Source organism: Salvia miltiorrhiza, chromosome 2 (genome assembly GCF_028751815.1).
Source record: "Salvia miltiorrhiza cultivar Shanhuang (shh) chromosome 2, IMPLAD_Smil_shh, whole genome shotgun sequence".
Classification (NCBI taxonomy): Eukaryota; Viridiplantae; Streptophyta; class Magnoliopsida; order Lamiales; family Lamiaceae; genus Salvia; species Salvia miltiorrhiza.
Genome location: NC_080388.1, coordinates 9,943,836 through 9,964,582, shown reverse-complemented (window position 1 = coordinate 9,964,582; position 20,747 = coordinate 9,943,836). Strand labels below are relative to the sequence as shown.

Genomic DNA, 20,747 nt, shown 5'->3' with positions numbered 1-20,747 from the left:
CAAGAAAGAAAACTGCCAAATGTTTAGTGTTAATTCCGATTGTTAAGGTCTTAAGGATATAGTTTAAATTTTCAATTTATTTCCTTTTTTTTCTCATTTTGTAGATAAAACATATTTTATCATTTTCATGAAATAAAGATGATTATGAGTAAATCATTTACATAATTTTTTTAAAAAAATATATGCTATCAATTATTATCATTTTCGTAATTTTGATTTTAGTTTTCAATATTTATTTCATCATCAAATAAATGAAAATTGAATTCATAATTAAATATTTAATTTTTATTGAATCAAAAGTTATAAAAGAGAGATAAATAAAATCATATATGTTTGAATTTATTCAAAATTATTGTTGCTTTCTAAATATGATAACTTTTTTATTTTTATTAATGTATGTATTTTTTTTATATTCGTACAATTATCTTTTATAGGTATTAAATTAAGTTTGGATATCTTTGCATGTCTACTAATATTTTAAAAATAATTTGTTGAGATATGGTCTGTCAAGGACCAATATGCTTAATAACAACTATTTTTATCCCTTAAATTGTGAAAATCTTTGATAGAATTATAGCTTCACTAAATAAATTTTGGTCCAGAGTTTGAATTTCATAGGTTGAATTTTTTTTTATTCATGATTTTTTTTTATTCAGCATTTTTCACAACAAATTCACAATTTACGTAGTGAATTCATAGACAACTTATTTTATATTGATAAATCTGATTTAATTTGTATAATTATATAAAGTTCCTATATAAGTGATATTATATCTATATATAGACACATGTTATATTTTGATACGAATTACTTAGGCTATATTAAAATATTAGATCACTTTGCAAATAATAATTTTGGTATAAAATATTAATTTTATTAGTTTGTATTAATATTATAATATATATATATATATATATATATATATGCACAACTTACGTGATGAGGATGAAATTGAGCACTTAAATATATTCAGATCTAACTTCAGTGAAAATACGAAACATGAAGATAAAACCGCAGATCTGAGGCTAAAGGGGAATCATAATAAAAGTGGGAAACGAAGCATTTATATTCTAACTACATAGATACAGACTTTAAACACGTGGCAACCAACAATTTGCACTTCTCAAATATTATTATTTGGGCTTCGAAATCAGACTAAATGAGCCTTAGTATTGTATCTCAATAATAGACTATAAATAGACCCCTTAAGATTAAATATAAATAAGTCCTTCCATAAGAAGAAATTAAATCAACAAATGCTATCTTCCTTTTCACATTTTTTGCACAGTCAATTTCTTTGTTTTTAGCTCTTAGCTCGATTTTCTTCACTTTTTCATAAATTTGCCGTTGAATCTAATACCCAACTCAACATTACATTATATTCACCGCGCATAGCGCGGGAGGTACACTAGTTAATTATAAAGAGAAAAAAAAAATGAATACCTTAATTTATGACTGGAATTTGTATATTGAATATAATTTGACACTAATTCATAGACGTGTGACCGAGGGCTTCGCCCTCGTGGACTCCAATCACTCCCAGTGACAAGTTGGCTTTTTCATAAAAATATATGAATAAATAAAAATATAATTTTACAGTGTCGTGCTCATCTTCTCATTCTTACCATGCATGCCTTGTCCTTATTATTGCATTGATTAAAATTAGGACAAAATGAAACCCAAATTCAAATGAAATGCCGCTGGGCCCCGCCTACTCATTCAATCAAACGTTATATATACAACTGCAGCCTTCGCAATCGAGTCTCTGTTTATAGATGAATATCACACTCGCATATAGTAATATATAAGCTCACTGATTTGCTTTTTGAGTCGCCGGAAAATAAGATTCCGGTGAACTCGATAGAAAAGTAATTTTATTGATACTGAATTATATACATATAGACATATAGTTTCTTTACATTTTTGGCCTTGTGAGGAATCAAGAATATTCCGGCGACCAACAGGCCAAAAACATCAAGATTTTTTGGGCTTAGTTATTTTGATAAATGGCCAAGGGCAGGAAATTAATGACCACCAGCCGCAGCGAAATGTTTCTAGGAAGCTTCTGCTACGATCAAGGTGGCGCAGCCGCCGTCAACGGTGGATCGGAGCTGGACGAGGATGAAGTTTGGTCCATTGTTGACGACGCAGTCAAAGGGGAAAATCACTCATCTGGGGGCGAGTGGAGCTCACACGCCGGCGGCGGTTACTTGAGTCGCCTCCCGCAGCCTCGTACTAGCCGCCACCAGCGCCGCCAGATTGGTGGCTTGTCATTGGCCTTTGATGATTCGGGCAGGGGATCTTCACCGAGCATTGTGCACCAAATCCGCGCAAATGACATCGTGGCGGAGTCTCCACGTAGACGCCATCTCGCCACATCGGCTCCGGTCAACGTGCCCGATTGGTCAAAGATCTACCGGGTCGACTCGGTCGAGTCGTTGCACGACTCGGACGAGGGATTGATTGATGATTCGGAAGTTGTTCCACCGCACGAGTATCTTGCTCGTCAATACGCGAGTAGCCGGAAAATGGCCGCCAACTCGGTGTTTGAGGGCGTCGGTCGGACGCTCAAGGGACGGGACCTGAGCCGGGTTCGAGATGCGGTGTGGAGTCAAACCGGGTTCGACGGCTAATTATAGTAAGGTTTAAATAGTTTATGCGAGTTTTTAATATTTAACACTTTAAATGATAATTATTTAAAGTCGGAGGCAATGAATCAAATCGAGTGAGTTCACTAGGAAGCGATTGAGCCCAAATGATAAAGCTTTGAATTTTTTTTATAGTTTCTCTTGTTCATATATGATTGTAATTTGGTGTTGTTATCTTCTGCATCATTCCTTTTTGGTTTTTTTTTTCCTATTATTATTCAAGATATGTGTATATTAGTTCTAAATGTAAAATATTTTATCATTTTATATATAGCATGAGCCTCATTTACAAAAATATAAAGGTAAATAGAACAAAATATGTGAACTTATGCTCAATAGATTGATTCTCAAAAAGTTTCATTGGTTTGAATGTATTCTAGAATAACATTATTGAAAACAATGTTAATTGAGAAATGATCGAATTGTGCACTTAGATTCTCACACTTTCGTCAATAGATAACATACATGTATATATATATATGTAACAAAATATATAAGAATTTATTTGTGACGTTGATTAAATTTGGGCTCAAATAAAATTTTATGTTTATAAAAGAATATATGTGTAAAGAGCTTTAATATTAAAAAATAAAATCTAATGAAATACCACTAATATAGATCGAGTAAAGAGAATAAAAGGATATGATGATGGGCAAATGCAAGATTGTACTAGTATTTACATTTTTTAAATGAAAGTCGACTGTGATGTTAAAATCATATAATACATATATAAGTTTTCTGAAGTACGACCAACTCATCATGTATATTATTTAATGAAATATGAAATAAAATAGAAAATTTTTTATCGATGACAAAAAAAAGAAAAGTGTTCTAGCTACGTGGGAGAGCGACATTTCCCACTTACTTGAACAATTACATTTTTTGTTTTTGTTTTTCCCGTTAAATTTTTTCAAGAAGGGACTTTCCATCATTTTGTTAAAATAAATCTATATAAGTATAAAAGAAGAGTTTTCTCCCTCCATTTTTTCTTTCATTTTTTCTCTCTCTTCTCTCATCAATTTTTTAATATTTTTTTCTTTTCTTTTTATAATTTCAATTCTTTTCTAAACATTGTCAAATTTAATTTATAAAAAAATATTCAATGTGCATCTTAAGTTTAAGTTCGTCAGAAGATCTTTAATATGGTATAAAAATTATCAAAAAATAATTTAAAACGAATCGGTTATTAAAATCTTAAAATATTTTCATTATCAAATAATTTAAAATAATTTAATAACTATAATTATCATTACACTTTGTACATAATTGAAAATGACATTTTTAAATTCGAAATTTTATTGAGTAATTAGTAGTATTTTATTTTTAAACCATATTTTGCATTTATTATATTTTGTTTCTATTTATTATTTATATTTATTTATTTATTTAAACATATTATTTAATTTCAATTTTGCCGATCGCATGGATGGTCGTACTAGTTAACTTGAAAAAGAAAAAGAGGGGGGGGGGGGGGAAATGAAGTAACTCTTGCAAGAATAAGTAAAGAAATAGCTAAAAGAAAGGTAAGAGAAAAAGAAAAAATCAATTGCTAGTACATTTTCATTAGTGCAGGCAAACGTTATGTATAAAAATGTAACTTTCCAAATATTTGAATATTTTTAAAATTTGAAAATCTGTGTGAACTCTCCTAAGTCCTAAGCTTAAAGATTAGAAAATAAAAATAAATAAAAAACAATAAATATAAATGACAATTGTTAAGTATGGTTGTGATTTGATTGGAGTGCCCAAAATAAGTGGGAAGTGACACGTAAGAGATGAGGGGGTGGGACCCAGGGTGAGTAAGTGGAAAGATTCCAACCATTCAAAGATGGAAATAATGAGCATATTGATGGGTGGATAATACATTCTTGCATACCTTTTTTCTTTCAAGAAAAAGATGCACAGCACAGCCTCCATTTATTGCGCTCACGAGTCTTCTCAACCGCTGTTTTTTGTTTCTTTTAATGGAACCCACTCTCTGCAGCTTCATATTTGACTTGCTAATGATGCCATATTCTTTCAACTTCTTAGAGATTATTCCAAATTAAATTAATTCAAGATTATTTTAAATTGAATTAGTTTATAATTATTCAAAATAATTATTATAGTAGGGACATAAGATAAAATTAATATTACGCGGTATTGTCTTGTGACTAAATATTGAATTATGTCTATCTAATCGAACAACTTATATTGAGATTAAATCATGGCTAGTTTGATCTAATTCACCAAACAAAACACTATCTTTATATTTTCATTCGGTTGAACGCATTTTTGAATTGATGATCCAATCGCTTTCAATTGCTGATACAAAAAGCAATTTGATCGTTTAAATATTTACTCCCTCTGTCCACTAATTTAAGGCCTAAGAGAGGAAACACGAGTTTTTAAAAAATATATATTTTTATTAGTTAAGTGGAGAAAGAGACTCACATTTTATTAAAGTCAAAGCAAAAAGTGTACTTTTGTGATTAAAATATGAATAAATATTTACTAAAAATAGATAAGCCTTGAATTGGTGGACGGACCAAAAAGGTAGATAAGCCTTAAATTAGGACGGATGGAGTATTTTGGAGTTGGGGAAGGAGAATGAGAGGATTGAACCGAATCACTCATCCTTATATGTCTGATGAATAATAAGTGCTCGTTTGGTTCAAGTAGAGAAATGGAAAGAGAATGAAATCAAATAAAGGAATTGAATGGTAACAATAATCATTACTTTTATTGAGTGTTTGGTTTAGCAATGAAAATGAGTCATTAGTAAGGGATTCCCTTTCTTTTGTTTCCCATCTATTTTGAGGGGTAACAAATTGGGTGATTGTGTTACCCTCAAGTAAGGATAATGGTTAACTCATTACACAAATCAAACAACAAGTAATGAATTCAATTAATTGAATCCCTTTTCAACATCTAAAAACACTCAACTAAACGTGGGCTAAGACTAGACTAGTAAAGAGTATTCATTATTTAGGATTAATTAATTTAGATAGATATTAAAAAATTTAAATATTCTAAATTTCTTAGTTATTTCTTCATTTTGATATCACTTGTTTGATTCATGATCTATTCGGCTAGAATTGTATAAATTCTTGTCATGAAAATATAATAGCCAGCCTGAACAAAATTGATATAATACCTCAGCGAACTCATGAATATACTCAATCCTAGAATATATCTTCATCATCAAGTAACCATGTCATTTTTAATCCAACTTACAGTGACCAAAATTGTAATTGCAATCCTAAATAGTACTCCCTTCGTCACACTAGAATTGACACATTTGTCTTTTTTGTTTGTCCCACTAGAATTGATACTTTCTCAAAATAGTATATGGTCCTTACTTTCTCTACTCACATAAAATAAGTAGACCCTACCTACTTTAAACTCTTAACCTTTTATTCTTAATCTCCGTGCTCAACTCAAAAGTGTCAATTCTAGTGGAACGGAGGGAGTAATATTTACTTGACTACCTAAGAAGCATTTGACCATAAAGATAACCCAGTATTATGTTCTCTAGTTTATGTGAGTAATTGAATATAATTACCCAAAACTAGGGCTGTAAACGAGTCAAGCTGCTCGTGAGCTATTCGACGTTCGACTCGATAAAAGTTCGATCGGTAATTTAATGAACAGCTCGTTTAGCTAAACAAGTCAAGCTTGAGCATGACGATACTCGGCTCGTTAGCTCGTGAAGTGATTTATCTTAAAAACATAAGATTATCATTAAATGTCTTACTATATTTTATACTATATGTAGTAATATTTGGATTAAGTATCTAATTAACATCAGTTATTTACAAGAAAATAGTAAATATATTATATTTTTGTGAATAAAGTAATTTATATATTTGAAAATTAATTTATGTATTACAAAAATAATTAAAATTTTAAATAAAAATTTAATTTAAAAAGCTCAATTAGGCTCGGCACTGTATTTGACTCGATTAAAGCTCGATCGATAATTAATCAAACAGCTCGATTAGTTAAACGAGCCAAGCTTGAACAAGACACTATTGGGCTCGCCTCGCCTCGATTACACCCCTACCCAAAACCATGCTAACTATAGCTGACAAAGATTCATTTGTTTGATGAGAATGAAACATAAAACAAGAAAATCAGACTTCATCAAATCTCACATCCCAACCCCAATTACTATATAATGTATAATGTATAAAATATACAAAATTTATTAGGCCGACCATTTTGTATAATCCTGAATAATTATCATCCGTAATTAATTTCACTTTTTTTAATGAGATTGCACACACACACACACACATTTATATATTCTAACTAATTAATTTCACTTTTTTAATGAGGCTACATATATATATGTATTTAAGAAAATACCATAGATCTAAACATAGCAGAAGTTGTAACTGGATGCATCAGTCACAATTTCGTCAGCCCACCGGGCCAGCCCATCGGGTTTTCGGGCTAGCCCTATCGGGTTCCGGGTTAGTCGGGTGCGGGCTAATCGGGTTGGAGGTTTTTTCGGGTTGCGATTTTTCAACCCTAACCCTCTAATTTTGTCGAGTTATTCGGGTCGGCCCACGAGTTTCGGGCTGCATTGACATCCCTATCACTATACCAAACAGCTGCATCAGATAAAAAAAAAAAATAGATCCTACTTTAGCAGTTGGAAAAGTGAAGGCAACAACATTAACATGCCTCTTTGTGTTTATAACATGCATTGTTATTTTACACAAAACACGTATTATATTAGTGCCCTATTGCTTGAGCTGAAGTGGAAATTTAAGCTACTTGGTCAACTACTAGAACAAGTTATTCTAGTGTGATTGATTAGAGGAGACGACAGCTCAAGTTGCAAGTAAAAGGGAATAAAACTAAAGTGTGAATGCAAACTGATGAACTCCAAAACTGACCAAGAACAGTTCAAGATGAGCAACCACAAAATGCAGCAACACAGATAATATACACTGAGATTGAATTATACACAAAACACAAGGATTTTACGTGGTTCGGATTCAGAACAATCCTACGTCCACGGGAAGGTGAATAGCATCTTTATTACTCCAGAGAACTGAAGAATTACAACAGCAATCGATCAAAAAAGAAGATGAGAACTCACACAGCAAGAACCCAGTTATCTTGCTTAACTCTCTACCTTTTCTCTCACACTCGATTACAAATCACACCCTCTGTGAGTAAAGTATCTGCATACAATTAGTCTATAGCTGAGGGGTCAGTTAGCAAATATGCAAGAGCTAAGGGAGTTCAGTTTTAGGTTGATAAAAATTAGTTAAAACAGATCCAACGGATCTGTTTCTTCATTCCAGAAGTCAGCACGCAGCTCAACCTTCTCAGCTGCTATTTCTCTTGTTTAAATACCTAGATTAGTTGTTGAGTTGTTGCTGAAGAATTTCCATTACTGTAAAACTAGTTGAGAGTGAGGAATTATAGCAATCTTGATAGATTTGTAGGCTATACACTTCTTCTAGTGTTGAGAGTTCTCAATTGTAATTGTAAAGTTCTTGAGTGTTCATAGTGAAATAGAGTTGATCGTTTCTTCTCCGTGGATGTAGGATTGAAAAATCCGAACCACGTAAATTGCGTTTGTGTTCATTTCTTTTCTGTTCTTGCTGCGTTGATTGTCTTCCCAAGCAATTCCACAACAAGTGGCGCCGTCTGTGGGAAACGGAAGATCGACGCACACCAACTGTTTGAGATTTGAATCGGAGGAAATCTGAATCGGAGGAGTTCTTGATCGATGGAGGAATCGCCATTCTTTTCACTACTACGACGTGCTGAATCTCAAGGCTGGAGATCTACCAAATGTCGATTGCTAAATTCGACACCGAGAAATTCACAGGGAAGAATGATTTCTCCCTGTGGAGAATGAAGATGAGGGCCGTTCTCATTCAACAGGGCCTTGATGATGTTCTTACCACAGAGAAGGCACCTAAAGAAAGAGATGGGAAGGTGAAGTTCGCTGAAATGCAAAAGAAGGCTCATAGCACTATCATCATGCATCTGGGAGATGAAGTGCTGAGAGAGGTGTCAAAAGAAGACACTGCGGCTGCAGTATGGGCTAAACTGGAGAGTCTCTACATGACTAAGTCTCTGGCAAATCGGCTCTTCTTGAAGAAGAGGCTGTATTCCTTTAGAGTTTCAGAGGAGAAGAATCTATTTGATCAACTGGATGAATTCAATAAAGTCGTTGATGATTTGGCTGATATTGATGTAAAGCTAGAAGATGAAGACAAGGCAATCCAGCTCCTTAGTGCCCTGCCCAAATCCTATGACAACATGAGGGATGCCATGCTGTATGGGAGGGAGACTGCTATCTCCCTTGATGAAGTCATGAATGCCTTGAAATCTAGGGAGTTGAAAAAGGCATCTGATGGCAGGCAAGAAACCGCAAGTGAAAGCCTCAATGTCAAAGCAAAGTCCAACAAAGGAAAATTCAAGAAGCCTTTCAAAGAAAAGAAGAGAGGATCAGGGAAGAAGGAAGATGATGAGAAGGAAAACAAGAAATGCCACTACTGCAAGAAGCCAGGGCATATCAAGAAAGACTGCTACAGCTGGAAAAGAAAACAAGCTCAAAAAGGCTCATCAGACACTGCAGACCTTGCTGAAAATTTCCAAGAAGCTGAAGCTTTAAACATCACATCTTCTAAAACTGAGAATAATTGGATATTAGATTCAGGATGTTCATTCCATATGTGTCCTAACTTGAATTGGTTTGTTGATTTGCAGATGAAGGACCTGGGATCTGTAGTTTTGGGAAACAACCAAGTCTGCCCTGTAAAAGGCATTGGTGCAATCAAGTTAAAGCTACATGATAATTCTGTAAGGCTCCTAACTGAAGTTAGATATATTCCTAGTCTAAAAAGGAATTTGATATCCATTGGATCACTACAAATGAAAGGCTATGAGTTTAAATCATGTGTTAATGATATATATGTCTTAAAAGAAGATAAAATTGTTTTGAAAGGAACCAGAAAACAGACTTTGTATCATTTAGTTGCTGAAACTATTGTTGGTGAGTCTGAAATTGCCTCCACTTGTGATATTGAATTGTGGCATGAAAGACTTGGGCATGTTAGTGAAAAAGGATTAATTGAACTAAAGAAACAGGGTATTTTGAGTCTATCTGCTGATGCAAAACTGAACAATTGTGATGCATGTGAATTAAGTAAAAGCAAGAAACTTCCATATCCTGTTGGCAAACATGTCTCATCTGCACCACTTCAATATGTTCATTGTGATCTGTGGGGTCCATCCAAAACCACCACTATAGGTGGAGGAGTATATTTCATGTCTCTAATAGATGATTTCTCAAGGAAAGTCTGGGTTTACATTTTAAAACACAAGTCTGATGCCTTTGATAAATTTGTTGAGTGGTGTAGTGCTGTTGAGAATGAAAAGGGATGTAAGTTGAAATGCTTAAGGACTGACAATGACTTAGAATTCACCTCTGAAAAATTTCAAGAATATTATAGAGAAAGGGGAATTAAAAGACATAAATCAGTACCTGAAAATCCCCAACAGAATGGGGTTGTAGAGAGAATGAATAGAACTCTCCTTGAGAGAGTTAGGTGTATGCTCTCTAGGTCGGGTTTGCCACCAAAATTTTGGGGAGAAGCAGTCACCACTACTGCTTATCTTATAAATAGATGCCCTTCTAGTGCTATTGATTTTAAAACTCCTAAAGAATTGTGGACTGGTAGGGCTGCTGATTACTCAAACTTGAGAAAATTTGGATGCTTAGCATATATGCATGTTAGGCAGGATAAGTTGGAACCCCGAGCATTGAGATGTGTTATGGTGGCATATCCAACAGGGGTTAAAGGGTATAGACTCTGGTGCATAGAATCTGGAAAGGGAAAACTTCTAGTCAGTAGAGATGTAGTGTTTAAAGAAAACATAATGCCTCTAAAAGAGCAATCTACTACTGAGTATACTAGTAAAAGAGTTGAAGTAAACACTGATAAAACTAGTGATAACACACCTATTAATAATGAAATGTCTAGAGTATCAGAAGTGACAGGTATAAAACAGGAAGAAGAAGATCAACAACAGACTAATACTGAGGATCTCAGTGATTATCATCTAGCTCGTGACAGAGCTAGAAGAGTTATCAGACCTCCAGCCAGATACTCTGAAGCAGATCAAGTTAGCTTTGCTTTCTCAGTAGCTGAAGAGGTAAATTACAAAGAGCCTAAGTCTTATAAAGAAGCAATTCAGTGCTCTGAAAGCAAGCAATGGATCAAAGCTATGGAAGAGGAAATAGAGTCTTTATTGAAAAATAAGACTTGGATCTTGGTGGACAGACCTAAGAACCAGAAATGTGTAACATGTAGATGGTTATACAAGAAAAAAGTGGAGGTTCATAATGGTGCAGAGATCATCAGGTATAAAGCCAGGTTAGTTGCTAGAGGTTTCTCTCAGCAAGAAGGTATAGATTTTAATGAAATTTTCTCTCCTGTTGTCAAACACTGTTCTATTAGACTTATACTTGCTCTAACTGCACACCGAGATTTAGAATTGCAACAGATGGATGTTAAAACAGCTTTTCTAAATGGTGAGTTAGAAGAAACTATATTCATGAATCAACCAGAGGGATTTGAAGTAGCTGGCTGTGAAGGATAGATAGGAAAAATATGAAACTTATGCTTGTTCAAACTGATTACTTGAAGAAAGTATTGTTAAAATTCAATATGAATGAAGCAAAAGTTGCTCAGGTCCCTATAGCTCAACATTTTAAACTATCTAGTAGTCAATGTCCTGTTACTAGTGAAGAGCTTAAAGATATGAGTGTTATTCCTTATGCAAATGTGGTAAGAAGCATCATGTATTCTATGATTTGTACTCGGCCTGATTTGGCTCATGTTGTTAGTCTTGTAAGTAGATTTATGGCAAATCCAGGAAAACCACATTGGCTTGCATTAAAAAGAGTTTTAAGATACCTTAAAGCTACTATGAATAAAGGAATTGTATTTCAAGGTGGAGCTACTGATTTAAATCAAGCTCTAGTTGGCTTTACTGATTCTGATTATGCAGGAAGTATAGATACAAGGAAGTCCCAATCTGGATATGTATTTACACTTTATGGAACAACAGTGAGCTGGAAATCTAATTTACAATCTGTGGTAGCTCTTTCCACTACAGAAGCTGAATTCATGGCTATTACAGAAGCAGTGAAAGAAGGTATATGGCTGAGAGGTATGGTATCTGAGTTAGGCATTAATCAACAGGTAGTCTCTATTCTTTGTGATAATCAAAGTGCCATTCACCTTGTTAAACATCAATCTTTTCATGAGAGGTCTAAACATATAGATGTTAGATTTCATTTTGTTAGGGATTTAGTTGAAAAAGGTGAAGTTGTGATAGAGAAAGTGTCAACTGATGATAATGCTTCAGATATGCTTACCAAATCTTTACCAACTGTTAAGTTCCAAAAGTGTTGTTCTTTGATTGGTATGAGCTCTCTTGAGGAGAGCAAGTTGTTTGTCTAATCTATGCAGGTACATGCAGGTAGCTCGGTGTATTCTAATTGTATTAGATAAGGTGGAGAATTGTGAGTAAAGTATCTGCATACAATTAGTCTATAGCTGAGGGGTCAGTTAGCAAATATGCAAGAGTTAAGGGAGTTCAGTTTTAGGTTGATAAAAATTAGTTAAAACAGATCCAACGGATCTGTTTCTTCATTCTAGAAGTCAGCACGCAGCTCAACCTTCTCAGCTGCTATTTCTCTTGTTTAAATACCTAGATTAGTTGTTGAGTTGTTGCTGAAGAATTTCCATTACTGTAAAACTAGTTGAGAGTGAGGAATTATAGCAATCTTGATAGATTTGTAGGCTATACACTTCTTCTAGTGTTGAGAGTTCTCAATTGTAATTGTAAAGTTCTTGAATGTTCATAGTGAAATAGAGTTGATCGTTTCTTCTCCGTGGATGTAGGATTGAAAAATCCGAACCACGTAAATTGTGTTTGTGTTCATTTCTTTTCTGTTCTTGCTGCGTTGATTGTCTTCCCAAGCAATTCCACAACACCCTCATTCAAGAAAGAAAAAAGCTGTAATTAGATAATTAAACCACCTTTCTCATGTTATAATCATTCTAGCTTATCAATAACTCATCAATAATTCTTACATACACTTCATATGAGACAATCACATAAGGCATTACTCACATTCCCAAGTAATTTATAAATCCTAATTCCATTGGAAAATCGCTAAAATGAAAAAAAAAATCTATTTGGTGAGGGAAACATAATATACCTTTAGTTATATAAAAGACATATCCAATATCAATTACTCAATTAAAAATTATACTCCCTTCGTCCTGAAAATTATGACCTTATTACTATATCGATATGTCCTTGAAAATTGTGACATTTCCTTATTTGAAAATGACCCTACAAACTCTCTCTCACTATTTACAAAAAATGTGAGACCCAATCTCCACTCAAACACAACTACTACACTTTTTGTTAAAACCAGCGCTATCTCCTTTGGGTTACAATTTTTAGGGACAAAGGGAGTATATGAAAGATATTTTCATGTATACTCCCGTTAACAAACTAACTCGTTCAATCCTTGAACTAAAAATTTTCAAAAATTCATATTAGACTCATAACTTATCCAACATTACAACAAAAAACCCTTAATAGGACTCTCATAAGTGTCCTATTATGCAATATAATAGGACTTTTGCTTGTATAGGACTTTCCCTAAGAGAGTCTATTTGTGCTAGTCACAAAATGTATAATAGGACACTCGCTGTAATAGAACACTCATGAAAGTCCTAATATAGGATTCTTGAAAAATCATTTTTGTGACACTCAGGATTGTATGTCCTAATAGAGTCCATCTTAGTTGTTCTATGATATTTAGTTTTACCTTGTTTCATATTACCCCCTACAAGTTGATTCATTACCAAAAAAATGCGCATATGTAACTACTAATTCAACAAAATTAAAATATATAAATTTCATTACGTTCAAATTTAAAATATTACATCATAGATGCAAGTATATGAAGTAATATACAAGTACATCACACTCACTCATGAAAGCACCATGTGAGTTTTTATGCTTTCTATTAAACTTAGCCCACGTTTGATTGTGTATTTTTAGAGATAGGAAAGAGAATCAAATAATTGAATCCATTACTTATTGTTCGGTTTGGGTAATGAGATAATCATTACCCTTACTTGAGGGTAACTTAATCACTCAATTTGTTACCCCTCAAAATAGAGGGGAAAACAAAAGAAAGGTAATCTCTTACTCGTGATTCCTTTTCATTGTTAAACCAAACACTCAATAAAGGTAATGATTATTGTTACCATTCCACTCATTTATTTGATTCAATTCCCTTTCCATTCCTCTACTTGAACCAAACGAGCACTTAATTTCAATCAGGAGATCACCCGAGACATAAATCAAACACCTCTGAGAAGTGCACCTCGAGCGTAGCCAATGCAAGCATGATCAAATCTGCATCCTGCATCAAAATCGACAGTTGCATTACATGATCATGTCAAGACAGCATAAAGCATCAAGACCTTTGTTGCGTCTTCAACTTGAAAATCTAGCAACAATAAAGCCTGAAACAAATGCAAATTATGTTAAACTTCATTTCTCATCAATCATACTAGATTTAGTATGAAGTTGAGCTAATAGAGTATGACAAAACAAACAATGTTATTTTCACGAGGTTCAGTTTTGACGAAGTTTATCTTGATTGCCTGTAGCTGAGTAAATGAGAGTAATCTATTAAAACTAAATCATATCCTTGACTCCTTCGATCTCCACCTAAACAATACAATGTAGATAGCATATATGCATATGACATAGAATTAACCAGAGCTTATAGTGGCCTATAATTTGAATACTTATAAAGTTAAAATGGACAAATTTGGAGTCCTTAGTCAATTCAGAAGGAAGATCTATCTGCAATGCCCCCATGTAAAGCAAATTAAGCTCTAAGAGTTTTTTCACCTAAGCATCTGAAATTAAAAATTTTATAAACTTAATTTGGACATATTGAAACACATCATACATTTCAAGTTTTCAAGTTTTATACCAACTCATTCCATGGCTGAAACAAGACACACATTAGATTGCACTACAAAAAAACGCGTTTTTACCGGCGAAAACTACCGGCGGCTATTTTACCGTCGGTAGCTAACGGCGGCACGGCGGCGGCAGTCCAGGCGACCCGAACTTTCGAATTTCTCCGGCTAGGCTCCGCCGTTTAACGGCGACAATTCCGACGGCATCGCCGCCGTTAACTGCCGACGGCGGATGTTCGCCGCCGTTATTGTCGTTGCCGACGAACCTTTTAGCGGCGGGAGCTTGCCGCCGTTATCGCCGTCGGTAACACTATTTACCGGCGGCCGTCTTTTTTTACCGACGGCAAATCGCCGTCGGTAATCAGCGCTTTTTTTGTAGTGTTGTAAGATGATAAACACATCATAATTTTGGGATTTCTGCTGGGAGTGCTCTTATAACAATGTCATTTACACATATTATCAAACATGCATGAAATAAATGCTTATAAAAAAAATATCACTAAAACCACCCATTTCTTCCTCTTTCTCTTCTCGCCCATCAACTTCTAGACCATCTCTCACGTTTTGCTAAGCTCCCTTGACGAACTCCCACCTGCTCCAAACAACACTTGTGTATGCATTGGAGCTTAAGTTTTATTCATGTAATTATTAAAAAAATGTAAATAACTACTCCCTCCGTCCCTGAAATAAGTTTCTCTTTTTCCTTTTTGGGACGTCCCCCAAATAAGTTCATCTTTCTTTCTTTCCATTTTTAGACAACTACCCCACCACTAATAATACTTTATTTATTCTCACTTTTTCACCACTCTCAATACTAATTATAACACTGTTTCACCTTTTCACTACTCTCAATACTAATTATAACATATTTTTCTCCACTATCAATACATTTTACCACTTTTCCTTAAAACCGGTGCCGTCCCCAAAGAGGAACTTATTTTGGGGACAGAGGGAGTACTATATTGCATCATCTGATAAAGGCTTCTTCAAATGCGATCAATGTATGAGGTGGGATTGCTGCTTCATCTTTGTACCGCGACGGGTCGAACTTATACGGATCCGGGTATATGGATCCATCCATTTGCGTCATGCATCCTGCCCAAAATACCTGTTGTATAGGAGTATATGTTTACTTGGATGAGATCCTCTATCTCATAATTTAATGTGTTCCATTGTGTCCATTAATTTCTTTATTATATAATGAACCCATTAATATTTATCATTAAAATTTAAAAGTTAAAATGATTATAAACCCTATATTTAGATTAATTAACTCTATAATTAATTATCATTATTTTTTTTGGAAAATAAATACAAAAAATAATTTATCACCAACAAAATTGAGTGCCAACTCTTGAGGCGGTGGTGGTGCATGACTATGCTCAGCTTGTGCCACTCCTTGGCGGAAAAACCCTTAGGGCATGTTTGTTTGGCACGGATTCTGTCATGGGAAAGTAATCTGATTCCAAAATATTAAATTTTTGTGTTTGGTTAAATTTTTGTCAGATAGAGAAAGTAATCAGAATCCTAAAAACAAGGAAAGTAGTACAACTTTCCAGGATTCTTATTCCTAGCTTTTCTTAGGTATTCTTTTTCCTCATTCTCAGGATTCTTACTTACATATATATCCAATATTATTTTTTTATAAAATGAAAATTATTATTATTATTATTATTATTATTATTTTAAGAAAATCATAATTTAATTTTTAGAATTATGAATCATACTTATTATTATTATTATTATTAATTAATTAATTCATGAATTATTTTAAGAAATCATAATTTAATTCTTAGAATTATGAATCATACTTATTATTATTATTATTATTATTATTATTATTATTATTATTATTATTATTATTATTATTATTATTATTATTATTATTATTATTATTATTATTATTATCATCATCATCATCTAAGAAAAAAATGAATTTAATTTTAGAATTATAAATCATTTAGTTAATCTTAATAATGTACTTTGTTGTTACTATAAAATTAAGGGTAAATATCACTTTAAACCCCGAACTATTTTCACACTATCAATTATATTCTGAATTATTGAAAATAATTTTTTAAACCTCGAAAATTATATTCTGAATTATTGAAAATTAAGGGTAAATATCACTTTAATTCTTACATATATTAATTAAATATATTTATTTAATGATACAATCCAGAATCCTAATAATTAGTTTTGATATTTCCAAACACTGGATAATGAATCTATTAGGATTCATTTTCCATGGAATCATTTTCCTGGGAATAACAATCCCAATTCAGATTACTTTCCTGACAAACAAACATGCCCTTAGGTTTACGGGCATTGCGTCCCGCCTATAGGGGCAGGGCTAGGAGAACGTAGCTTCTGTGTAAATTCTTAAATTTGGCCATTTATTTATAATTGAGAAAAATATTAACAATAATTAATGAAAACAAAAAATTGAAAGGTATAAAAGATAATTAAATTTTTTAAGGAAATTATCTTACTCTAAAATTTAAAGATCACTAAAAATAATTTAAGTCGTGTGGTTCTGACATGTATAAAGATTATTTAAAAAAAAAAACACACACACACACATTGGGCTTAAACAATTAAAGACGGGATGGGCCCTAACCCAGATTTAAAAAACGTTGTGATTTAAACAAAAATAATCCACAAACATTCGCCTTTAAGCCGCTACATATATAAAGCTAATTTGACAAAAAAATCGTTGGGCTTTGAACAAATAAAGACAGCCCAGATTAAAAAACACTGAGATTTAAACAAAAATAGTTCACTAACATTCGCTGCTGCTAAAAGGAAAACTCAAATCAAGTGGACTTAAGAGAGAGCCCTTCAGCATTGGGCTATACTCCCTCCGTCCACGAAAGAACTTCCTATTTTTCTATTTCGGGACGTCCACGAAAGAACTTCCTACTTTTTCCTATTTTGGGACAATACCCCACCACTTAAAAAATACTCCCCTTTTAAGACAATTCCCACCACTCAAATAACATTAATTAAAACAACACAATAAATTATTAATACCTTTTCACAATCCCAATACACTTTACAACTTTTTCTCTACTCCCAATACACTATACAACATTTTATTAAAACCTGTGCCACTCCCTCCTAGGAAGTTCTTTCATGGACGGAGGGAGTATTAACTAATTCAACAATTGCATGAAATTTGTTGCCGAAACTGTAGGAAACTAGGAATGGCAAGCTAATGATTTTTTTTGGGGGGGAGGGGGGTTTCAATTGCCCATAAATTATTAAATTTTTATCAAATTTTGTTTTTGTATATAAATTTCAAGAGATAATGTGATGATATTGAATTTTCATTATATTTTAATTTTGTATACAACCTTTAATAATTAGCACAATAATTATTGAATTATTGATTTAATCTAATTTTTCTACTAATTAAGATTCCGATCAAATTTCTTAGTTGCATGGTTATTCGAATAATCTGATTTTGCAGATTTTTGAATAGTGATTGTACTATATCTTTACATAGGTTGTTTTTATTCCCTACCAATTATGCCACATTTATTATTCGACTAGTGATGTCAAAATTAAATGTGACTGAAATCTTGATTAATAGTAAAATCAAATTAATTCAATAATAATTAAATTATATTTTAAAATATATATATAAAATCAAATTTTGATAAAGTTCAATAACTATCATGTAACTTTTTCAAATTATACATAAAATTAAAATTTAATAGCTATTAATACTAGAGGTGATCTTGGTACAATCGAATGTACCCTAAAACCGAGTTGCACATATTCTTAGACTCTGATTCACACCTTGATCCGAACTCATATCCTGTTAAATTATATAAATGAAATTATTTTAAGTATGCTTAATCCGATTGTACGATATACCCGATTGCACCCAAATTTTTGTGTTAATTCTAAACTAAATACGACTTCCCAACTTTCCAATCATCCTATGAATAGGGGATGCCGGCACTTTTTTTATTTTTTTTAGGGCAGGGGATGCCATTGCCGGCACTTGCACGTATATATATCTCTCTATATTATTTTTAACTTTTTTAATGGTCAATTTAAATGACCGTCACTGCAACAAAAATATCAAGTAGTCGACTGATCCATCAGAATTGGCGTATATATATTCATTGTCAAAATTCATATATCATGCATGATCACTCTCAAAATGATGTTTTTTAATATTTTAATAAAATAAGTGACGATTTTTATATAATAGTAAAAAATATTGTTGTATATTATTCCCTCCGTCCCACTTCAATTGACACTTTTGAGTTGGGCACAGAGATTAATAATAAAGGGTTAAGAGTGTAAAGTAGATATGGTCCACTTATTTTATGTGAGTAGAGAAAGTAGCGGGACCACATGCTATTTTAGGAAAGTGTCAATTGAAGTGGGACAAACAAAAAAGACAAGTGTACCAATTGAAGTGAGACGGAGGGAGTATGAGTGATTGTAATAATTTTTTTAATAAAAAAAAATAAGAAAAAGACATAAAATTATGTCCTAAAAAATACAATACTTTTAATGAATAACAAAAATATCATATTTTTTATGCTCGGAGGAAGTATTATATAGAGATAGTATATCACTTATATATCATACTATTATATAAGGGTAGTATGTCATACATAGAGTTGATTAAAATATTTGTTTTATTATTATAAAGATATCATATAGCTATGAACATCTTCCCTCAAAAACAAAGAAAAAGTAGCTATGAACATCGAGAGGTGGACTTACATGCAGCTGGCCACATTTATGAGGCAGCGGTCGGGTCTGGCCAATAATCGGGTCGGTTCAATAGATTAAAGCCATATCCATTTAGTCACATAATTTTTATTTACTTTTATTATGATCACTTTTTATTTATTTGATTATGTCGGAAGTACTATTATTTACAATTAAATAAAGTTTTATTTACGAATATATAGTGTTAAAGTTTTATGCGTTTTTAAGAAAAATCCTATTTGATTTTATAAAAAAATTATTTACATTTTATGAAAAGTATTATTTATATGTGTCCACACTACACACCAAGTTTTTGTGAGAAAATAATAAAGTAGATAAAAGCACCTTCGCCTGGTTCGAACACAAATTTTTGTGATAAAAATTAAAACATATATAGATAAAAGCGGAAAAAATATAAACATATATGAAAGTGCCTCTGTTAGGTTTGAACGCATATTTTTGTGATAAAATAACAATATGGAGTATATAAAAGTGGAAAAACAAATAAAAATATACTCCCTCCGTCTTAAAAGTGAGTCGTATTTTTTTCGGGTTATCCCAACAAATGTGAGATGGTTTTAGTTTAGGAAAAAAAGTTAAGAACAATTAAGAATTTAATTAAACACAAATTACACCCTAAGTGCTTCACTAATTAAGTACTTTTTAGGATGAAAGTGGTGTGGGTGGATTGTGTGGTCCACACCAATTAAGTATTTTTTTTTACTAAAAATGAAAAACGAGCCTATTCTAGTGGGACGTGCGAAAATTGAGCTTATTAGAGTGGGCCGAATGAGGTATTAGTTTGCATATAAACACGCTTATGCTGGTCCAATCCAACTGACTGAAGGATTTATATCCAACTGATCAGTTTCCTAATATCAGCTTGGACTGACTCAGTTATTCACCGAGATAGATGCCACATCATCCCTGTGAGGGTGTGACTGAGAAGAACTAAAAGGCTGAAGGACTTATTAGCAATATTTCTGTGAGGGCTCATTTGCAAAAGGATAACAGAATTCATCAAATTCTGTTATCACTGTTCCATTGCAAGTGGAGTAGCTTTGCTCAAGATTGCTGATCTGATCTCAACGGCTGAGATTGAATGTACCAGTCTAGTATATTTACTGGAGTTGGCAGAATAGTTTTAGATTGATGGATCACTTCTTTGTAACACAAGAAACACGAGAGAGAGATAAGAATTGGAGAGTTGAGAGAGATAGAGCTGGTTTTGCATCTATAGTTTTCTGCTTCAATTTTCTTGCTGTGTTGTACTTGTAATCTTCTTGATTAGTGAAGTTGCTCTTGTTGACCCTCCGTGGA

At 32.9% G+C, this 20,747-nt stretch overlaps 1 protein-coding gene across 3 annotated transcripts in view; it reads left to right on the top strand.

The window, feature by feature from the left end:
- Positions 1-1,753: 1,753 nt before the first annotated feature.
- LOC131013670 (protein S40-6-like) overlaps positions 1,754-20,747 on the top strand; it is a 140,247-nt gene continuing 121,253 nt past the window's right edge. For 2 of the 3 annotated variants that reach the window (XM_057941801.1, XM_057941802.1), the window contains exon 1: positions 1,755-2,639. In XM_057941801.1, coding sequence (XP_057797784.1) covers positions 2,008-2,634 — 627 coding nt within the window. In that variant the 5' untranslated portion in view covers positions 1,755-2,007 and the 3' untranslated portion in view covers positions 2,635-2,639. Of the gene's footprint in view, positions 2,640-20,747 lie in introns of all 3 variants that reach the window. The other variant, XR_009097770.1, reaches the window with a different exon arrangement.